Source organism: Benincasa hispida, chromosome 9 (assembly GCF_027475165.1).
Source record: "Benincasa hispida cultivar pf3 chromosome 9, pf3_genome.v1.1, whole genome shotgun sequence".
NCBI lineage: Eukaryota > Viridiplantae > Streptophyta > Magnoliopsida > Cucurbitales > Cucurbitaceae > Benincasa > Benincasa hispida.
This window is the reverse complement of record NC_143486.1, coordinates 51,849,965-51,859,125: the sequence shown is the minus strand read 5'-3', so window position 1 is coordinate 51,859,125 and position 9,161 is coordinate 51,849,965. Positions and strand designations below refer to the sequence as shown.

General features: G+C 32.0%; 1 protein-coding gene across 3 annotated transcripts; it reads right to left on the bottom strand.

Annotated features, from left to right (window-relative positions):
* Window positions 1–3,712: 3,712 nt before the first annotated feature.
* On the bottom strand, window positions 3,713–8,770 carry LOC120087260 (farnesyl pyrophosphate synthase 2-like). 3 transcript variants are annotated; one of them, XM_090317817.1, is made up of 13 exons: window positions 8,455–8,626; window positions 7,814–8,010; window positions 6,684–6,708; window positions 6,398–6,532; window positions 6,204–6,290; window positions 5,984–6,100; window positions 5,822–5,910; window positions 5,691–5,742; window positions 4,842–4,937; window positions 4,677–4,721; window positions 4,469–4,558; window positions 4,313–4,384; window positions 3,713–4,152 (listed from the first exon to the last, which is right to left on the bottom strand). In XM_090317817.1, the coding sequence occupies exons 4-13, from the start codon at window positions 6,458–6,460 to the stop codon at window positions 4,024–4,026; spliced, it is 840 nt and encodes a 279-aa protein (XP_090173943.1). In that variant the 5' UTR covers window positions 6,461–6,532; window positions 6,684–6,708; window positions 7,814–8,010; window positions 8,455–8,626; the 3' UTR covers window positions 3,713–4,023. The 3 variants fall into 3 exon arrangements, with proteins under 3 accessions (XP_090173943.1, XP_038900125.1, XP_038900126.2); XM_039044197.2 differs by lacking the exon at window positions 7,814–8,010 and having other exon boundaries at window positions 6,417–6,532; window positions 8,455–8,770; XM_039044198.2 differs by lacking the exon at window positions 7,814–8,010 and having other exon boundaries at window positions 8,455–8,646.
* Between the last annotated feature and the right edge of the window lie 391 nt (window positions 8,771–9,161).

The following is a 9,161-nucleotide window of genomic DNA, read 5'->3' as shown; positions in this document are numbered from 1 at the left end:
TTTCAAACAATCATATTTTTCTAAATAATTTTAAAGAGAACAATATTTTCTAATTTTACCAAATAATTGTCCCTCGGTAAATTACATTTTTTAAAAAAAGAAAAATCGATGTGGTGGATTGAAGTTCTAACATCAAGGGAAGGACTATCTACATTCCTTTTGACTTTGAAGTTAGCCTTTTAGTTTTTAGTCTTTGAAGTTTTTGATAGATGAGGAAATTTTTTGCTATTTTGTTATATTTGTAAACAAATTGAGTGGTATATTATTTCTAAGAGAAATCATTTTAAATGACAAAATTGTTGAAAATATTTACAAATAATAGCAAAATATCATAATTTATTTGCAATACATCGTGATAGACTACTATTTGTGTTTAATAATCTATCATGACATAGATATCATAGATAGTAGTCTATCGCGGTTTATCATAAAAAAAATAGTGAAATTTTAATATATTTATAAATATTTTAGTTTATTTTCCTATATTTGAAAACAATCATATTTCTAATAATAATTTAATCTTTAATGGACTAAATTATAAAGTACAAGGACCAAAATGATATTTTAACCAAAAAATATTTTAGATTCTTTTAAAAGTTTTAAAACCTGTTGGACACAGAATTGAAAGTTTAAAAATATATATTTGGCATCTTCTAATAAAAGAAAATGAAGCATATTTGACATTTAAAAAAAATGAAGTATCTGTTAGTACCATAAAAGTGTTATTTTCTCTTGCTTAATTTGGGTTCGTTCATGGATTTTATATGTTTATTATGCTATTTTGTAGATATTGAACAACTAAGAGATAGAACAGGCCTCTGGAGTCGAAACGGGATGAAAATGAGCCAAAATGTAGCTCTAGAGCATCAACCATGAAGAAAGAAAAAGAAATTATCAAAACACCCCTGGACAAGGCGTTGCGATGCCAGCCTTATGCTTGAAGGCAGAAACAATGCATGGCGAGAATATTGCAACGTTGCATTGGAGCGTTCAATGCTCCGTATGTTGACAGGCGCATCAGAGACACGCACGACTGGCAATTTGAACAGCATAGCAGTGAGCGTTGCAACGATTGAGGGCTACACTTTGATAGCAGCGTTGCAGCGCTTTTGTCAACGTTGCAATGCTCGACACTTTATATAAATTAATATTTGCCAAATTTAGGTGATTTGATGTTCGATTTTCCAGACAATAGCCTCAATTCTCTCTGTACTTTCTTTCCAGAATTAAATTCTTTGTATTTTTCATCTATTTTGGAGATTGTAACTCATCTTGTCACATTATGAATGGGTAAGGTAGGTTATTTCTAGCTTAAGAATAGGATAAAACTCATCATTGTGAGACTTGTTTATTTTGAATGCATGTTGGATTTTATTGATTCTTCAGACAATTTTAATGTTTCATGCTTGGAATTTATGCTTGGCTTGATCAATCGTGATATTTTCTTTGCTTTGCTAGGCATAAATGTGACTATTCATGTTAATCTCAATAAGGGCTTGAATTTTTGGCTTGCTTATAATTAAGTTATAAATTGCCTTAGACTAGACAATTTCTTTTATAGCATTCAAAGTCATCTTTCAAGAATGTAATTAATTGATAATTTAGGTTATCTACTATTGACTTGGTTTATTTCCCTAGACTTAATGTGTGTTTAATCCATTAGGCTATTGAAACTGGTTAATTGAACATCTAGGCTAATTAGCTAATTGATTAATGCACTAAGGTGATAATTATGGTCTTCCATGCTAATGAAACAAGAGTAAAATCTTGCATGCAATTAATCTTTAGAGTTCAATGAACAACCAAGCGCATGAGAAAAATCCTAATTCCCTAAGATAGGTCCCTTTAATTGAATTTAATTTCCTTTTAAAGTACACATTTAACTTCATGCTATTTAAATTCATTGCAATCACAATAACATCAAATTCCCCTGTGACCGTTCGAATTCAATTGTTGGCTAAAGTTCTCAGTAGGGGTGTTCAAAAAACCCGATGAACCGAAAAAATCGATCAACCAAACTCAACCTGTACGGTTTTGGTTGCGTTATCAACTCATTTGGGTTGAGTTGGATTCAAATAAATGAAAATTTTATAGGTTGGGTTGGTTCATGAGTTCACCTAATATAACCCGAACCAACCCGAATTTATTATAACTTTAAAATATTTTTTTTTATTACTTATAACACAATTATTTATACATATATTGATTTTAATTTTATTTAATTCCAATATTTTTTGAATAATTTATTCTTTAGCAACTCTTAAAAGTAGTTTCTTTGCACTTTTAGAAAGAAAATTTTCACTATATAAATTGAATTTAAGTTGTTAATCTCAATTAAATATATGAAAATAATTAAATTAGATTTTTACATATTTATGTTTTTCTTCTTTTTAGAATAAAATTTTAAATAAATGACCCGATTAACCCGAACCAACCCAACTCAAATATTTCATGGTTGGGTTGGGTTCATTTTTTAATAAAGGTTATTTAGGTTGAAGAAATTTACACTCCAAACAATTGGGTTGGGTCTAAAAAGTTTTTCAACCCAACCCAACTCAATCCATGAACACCCATAGTTCTTAGATTCCTGGTGGAGATGATTCGGTTTTGTCACTCATACTTCGTTGTAGTATGAGTAGTACAACTTGGAGTTTATAAATTTTATTTGATTTGTGAGGGTTTATAGATGACGACAAATTCCTTGTTAAAAATCTACTATTTTGAGTCGAGTACTTTTATGGATTTCTTAGGATCCAAAATTATATTTATGTGCATTTGTATGTTATGATGATAGTTAAATAATGACTTTGTACTTGAAAAAAAGTAGCACAAATCAAATATTGATCACTTTGGTAAATTACCATTTTTTTTTTAACTTCATCAATTACAAAAGTAGGGATCAAACTTCTAATCCCAAAAAATGAACATATGTCCATTAATTTTGAATTATACTCATTTTGATTTGGTTTTGAAGTTACTTATTGTCGACAAAATTTAGTTTTTGTGTCAATTTAGTCCTTGTCTCTTTTTTTCGGTACTAAAAATTAAACAATATAAGTTTCCAACATTCAAACGAAACTCAATTATAGTCCTTACATTAATGACACCATGGACTTTAGAATTTATAAAATAAATAATAATAATTACAAATAAAATATAATTAAAAATTCTAAGTAATATTTATCACTCTCTTTCATCTTTTCCACTTTTTTCCATATTCCTCTTTCTCTACCCATCATCGTTGTTCCTCGCTCAGATCTGAAACAACGAGGAAGTTTCTTGTTGTTTCATCGGTTTATTTACTTATTTTTACTTTTTACAGTTTCAGATATGAAATTGTTTAAAAGAGATATAGATTTGTGGAAGATGGTGGAGAGGACTTGTAAGTTTTTTTAATAAAACAGGTGTTCTAAATTTCGATTATTTATTTCTAATTTGTTTCTCCATCGAAAGGATAGTGTAATTGATACAATTACGAAAATTTATAATTTAAATTAATACAATAATTAGTGATACAACCTTAAAATTTAGAGCTAAAAATTGATATATTTATCTATTTTCAATTAGTATACAAATGTGATGGGGAGTTCAAAGAGAATCTGTTCTCTTCTGCCTTTTAAGTTCACTCTCAACTGTCAACTCCCAAACCATAAATAAATTCAGTAAACAGTTACCAACCGAAAACCTAAAACCGAAAGCGATAGAGAATCAATTTGATTATCAAACGGATACGTATTGTATTTTTCATTTGCTAGAACTTAAATGTAGTTGAATTGGTAACCAGATATGAAATATACTCAGACATGTGTTAAAACTTAAAGCGACAACTAAAGATAGGGAAATCTGAGAGACTTCTGAAGCCTTAAATATCATAAAGAAATCAAACATAACTCGTTGCAGATTCACTATTCCATAACATTTCTTCATCATAATCTGCTTACATCCACCAAATTATATAGCAGGAAAATGATGTACCTTGGGCTGACAGTTCTTGGCCAACGAAGTCGATCTCTTTCTTGTTCTCTATTTCTGCCTCTTGTGTATCTTTGCAAGGAAAGATTTCAACACTGCTTGTACTGCATCACTTGGATGAGCTTCTATGGATTTTACTAGCTTCTCGTAACTTCTGCTCTCATACTCGGCAAATACGCCCTGCAAGAAGGCCAAAAAGACTAGATCATATCAATAGTTTCAAATGATATACATAACAACGCATTATAATTGGTTTAAATCTTTTATTCTAGTCCTTGAACAAGATTATGTTTTGGTTCCTAAACTTCCTTATAACTGTGTGGAAGATAGGAAGTAGAACCTCCAAATTGAGGGCTTTATATAACTCTTTCACTTTGGTAACACAATCCTTATCCGCTTTCCCATAGTTTTCCTGTAGAAAACCAAAAATTACCATTTTTCTTCCTCAGTTGAGAAAACCAGATTTCATAGAGGGAACTTGAAGTTTCTCACTTACATGTAGTAAAGTCTTCTGTTTCTCATCACTTAGTTCTAGTGCTTTCACAACCAACCAAGAGCACTTGAAATCTTCAATATCTGTTCCAATCTACAATTTCAATTAAAAGTCAATCAAGTATCTATTTTTCAAAGTTAAAAAAAAAAAAAAGGAGGCAAACTGTACGAAATGATAGTACCGCATTCAAGTACTAGATTGCATAACGTACCTTCCCTATTACATCAGGATGACCAAAACAATCCAGATAATCATCCTACAGAAGAGTTGGAATAGCATAATGGTTTTGGAGATCGAATTGAAGCAAAAACTAATATTTCAGTCCAACTTCCTATGCAATCTTAAAGTATGAATGTTCAAAGAAATAACAAACTACCTGCACTTGGAAATAGATTCCCATATCAATGAGAATGTTTTTGACATCATTATGATTGTCCAAATTTTCACCTGCCATTAGTAATGCACATGCAACCTAGTGTCATATCAAAGAGTTATATCAGGGTAGATTTCTGAATTCCATAAGAGAAAAGCAGCTCCAATAGAACTGAAGATAGATAAAGAATATTTGTAATTAAATGAAAATCATTAAGTTCAATCAGAACTCAGAAGTGTGTGAATAGAGTGGTATATGAATTACGAAAAATAAAAATAGTATATGGCACATAAAATTGTATTCATACTTATATTCAAATAAAGTATCAAATTTATATGCCAAGTTATTTGAGTTTTTTCTTTTTGGCCTCTTAAGATTTTCTTTTACCCCTTCAACTATTATAATATATGGGTTTCCTTTTTGCATCTAAAAATGGTTTTCCCCTTAACCTAAAAATCCTTAATTTTTTTTTCTCATTCATATGGTTCAGTTCAATATTAGTGTTACTGTTTCATTATAATGTGCTAGTTAAAAAAAAACCTCGGACATATTTAATCTAAGTAGATGGCTCCCATGCGATTCTCAAAGTTCATGGGATCATGTTTAAACTCCTTAACGATCATCAACATCTATATGACCTCTGAGATTAGTTTCTTCACAGACCTGTAAAGCCTATTAATTTCCTTTACATGCTATTAATTCTGTGGTTTGTTTTAGAAGCTAAATTAGGCACTCTACTTGATTTGGGCACCAAAAGTTAGAAGTTCTTACTTACAGCTGAAAAAAAATATGTATCAATTGCCTTCACTACTTTTGATAATAAAAATTTACATAAAGGCGCATTGTACTTACCGGAAGGTAGAACGAGTAGTATGCAGTTTTGTACTGAACAATACGATGATGACTGCACAAAAAGCTTCCCAATGAATGCATTTTAGAGTAAAAGGTGAATAACTTTGTTAAAAAGCGAATTTCTCACTTACAGAGGTAATGAGTACTTTGATAGATCTTTCTCTCCTTCTAGTGTGGTAATTAAATCTATCATCTGTCCTGAGGCTGTTTGAAATTCTACCTAAACCATTGATACTCGATTAGCCAGAAAGAAAATACAAGGCTGGCACTAAGGTATTCTCAAAGATAACCACCTCATTAAACAACTCCAAAAGATCCACGTAATAAGGCTTTTCTCTGAAATGATTCTTGAGGATTCTCGAGATATGGTTCCGTAACATTATGCCATCATTTACAGCAACCATACCGACCTATAATTAGGAAATACAATATAGGTTAAGGCTGATACACAAATATAAACATAGATTTCAATAACATCCTGGGAAAATAACTCGGTTTCACTAAAGTTCACACCTTTGGTACCCTGAACCAGCAAGGTTGTCCACGTCGTGTAACAGAATTGTCCATGATATCATCAAGAACAAGAAAATATGCTTGAAGCTGTGAAATTGATGATTGGGAATGCAGGCATTTTATGAAAAGTCAGCACAATAGTCATATAATGATATACAATTCACTGTGAAAGAATCAACCACAAATAAGAGTACCAAATAGCAACAGCAATACCCATTCAATGCACCAACCAAGTGCAGAAGCCAGAAACACTTCATCTTCAGTGAGCTTTTCCACTTGTTTTAGTAACTTATAGCTATCAATGACAGAGAGACCTCTGTTCAACTTTCCTGCAAAAGGAATTGTACATTCAAATTATAAAAAAAAATTAAATTAAATTAAATTAAAACGATCATATCTGCCAAATATTAATTCCTCTTCAAGCTTTTGCATGCAATGCAAGAAAATCTTGAAAGCTTTTTGGGTGAGTTTTGATCACACCTCCAGGTACATTGTAATCCAGCATCTGCAATAAAAGGAACACACAAGCTCATTAGGATGAACAAAATATTTGCATCTATAAAAGTCCAGAGGAGAGAGAATATGGACATAGATACCAAACACATAGAAATAATGAAGATGTTCACATAAATGGATAGATCATCATGGCACAAATCAAAAGCCATGGACAAGCATGGTCTAACCAGGGCTTCCCAGGCGATGCAAACTCACTTTGAATATACTTCTTATTATACTTCTTTCTTATAAACACTAAGCCCACCGACCCAAAAACTAAGCATATACTGAGAATCATTAACTAGATCATGTAACAAGAAATCACTCATCTTACGGTTTCTTCAATGCGTGAGCTAAACTAGAAATTCTTATTTCCAAAGTAGATTTAAGCAAAAATCAACATGCATAAAGAAGATGTAAGCTGCCATTAGCATTGTGCACAAGTATTACAAACAAACATTCATCAAGTGATTCAAGGTCTAAGCTTCCTTTCCACAGAAAAATCTCAGAGATGTAAAACAACCATATTTTTATTTCTTAATGTCGAATTTTAATGAATATTAGAGCTTCTATTTTTGAATATATGAAAATGTTTCCATGATCAGGATGATTTCCAAAACTATGCCATATTGTCATGTTCATATTTGGTAGCAATCCACATGATAATAAAAAAATATGGCGGTCATAAGCATAACTGAAAAAGAAGAATAAAAAACAAAGCATTGTAAACTTTCCACAACTGCTAGCAAACATTGACTGAAAGGCCTAGCCTTTAGTCAATTCAATTATCCCACAATACAAAACTCCCCAAAGAGTTCCAAGGTGTTGAAAAATAGAATATTTGCCCTAGGGGCATTTTTTCCTTTTCATGTGTTCCCTGGGGTTTCATCTTTTTCTATTTAAATTGTACCCTTTGGACATTATTTTACATTGTGGTTTTTTCTCCTTGTACTAAGGTTTTTCAAGTAATAAGTATGTGCCATTTTCTCTTCTGTTTACTTTTCATCATAAGGAACAAAATATCACCCCACTTAGAGATTTTTGTACGGATGAGACCCTTTCATAGCCACCTTAATGTTTAATGACCCGCCCTCCACAAACTAATACAATCTAACCTTATGCTTACGTCATGACACACTAACAACATTTTAAGTTCCATCACATTAGGGACGATCCTCCCAGCCTGATGTTGTCGTATCTCTGAGCCGATGAGGTGGGCTAGCGCAATGGAACTTTTTCTCACGGTTTTCCACTCGGCCTAGAGTTAAAAGACGTCCCTCCCAGCCCTCAGCCTGATGATGTTGACACAGCCCTGTTGCGATTTTAAAAGACAGCGCGATGTCTAAATTAAAAAGAATCATTGATTTATGGGGGGCTGTTCATTAAACTTTAAGGTGCTGAAAGCGTCATCCCTACAAAAATCTCCCCACTTAATAAACTACACAATAATTTCAAGTCAAAACAATCTAACAAGAATTCAAAATCTCTCGAAATTCATTGACTATATCATCAAATCATTCATTCATTTCAGCCACTCCACAGCCACATCTCCACACAAATCAACAAAACAAACAAATCCCAATACGCAAAATAGCAATAATAAGAAGAATAAAGAACCACATTACATTCCTAAGTGAGTCGAACAGCTCAACCCCAACCCAGAACACGAAAAAAAATCATGGGAAAATGGAAAAAATCATCAAGGAATGAAAAGGGAAGGAAGATGGGGACAATAAAACAGAAAAATGAAAGGTACCCGCTCGACCCATTGGCGAGAATCGTCAGTGAACTCGAAAGCAGGGTCATGAAGGAGCTCAGATTTCAACAATGAGTAAACCTCCAAGAATTTGGACCTGAATTCACTCATTTCTAGATGGGAAAAACGGGGATAGAGGAAAAGGGAGAAGAGAACAATTCGTTTCGTGGGTAGAGAAATTGTGAAGAGAACAATTCACTCATTGTTCGGCGGTAGTTTAATGCGCAGTGATGGAGAGAGATTGTGGGCCATCGCACATGTTCAACAGTTTTTCTCTTTATAACGTTTATTTTCATTTTCTGGCAGCGGCAGCTCCGATTTTTTGACTGGATTATTTAGGTAGGAATTAAATATGAGTGATGCAATTAGAGGGGAATTAACATTTACCCCAAAACAGATCATTATTTACGCTATTACCCTTTTAGCATGCATGACTCAATTCCACGTTGTCGTAACTTTTAAAATAATTGTGGAGTAGCCGTACTTCTACACAAATCGATGGTAAAAAAAAATAAAATAATATTTAGTAATTTTCAACTTAAACTTGAAAAAATAGGTTAGAGTGTTTAGTAAATAAATACAAAAACATCTTATTTTAGATATAATAACTAAAATCGACTTATAATCAATTTTTTATTTTTTTGTAATTTCAAATTTTAAATAATTTTTTAATATGATAAATTTTGTTTGTTATAGATTACTTTTTA

Excerpts from the sequence above, each read along its gene's own strand:
- LOC120087260 (XM_039044197.2), bottom strand. The coding sequence starts at position 8,565 with ATGAGTGAATTCAGGTCCAAATTCTTGGAGGTTTACTCATTGTTGAAA. Across the intron at positions 4,938-5,690 it reads ACTACTCGTTCTACCTTCCG|GTTGCATGTGCATTACTAAT; the intron begins GTAAGTACAATG and ends ATATGACACTAG. Across the intron at positions 4,385-4,468 it reads AACAGAAGACTTTACTACAT|GAAAACTATGGGAAAGCGGA; the intron begins GTAAGTGAGAAA and ends GGTTTTCTACAG.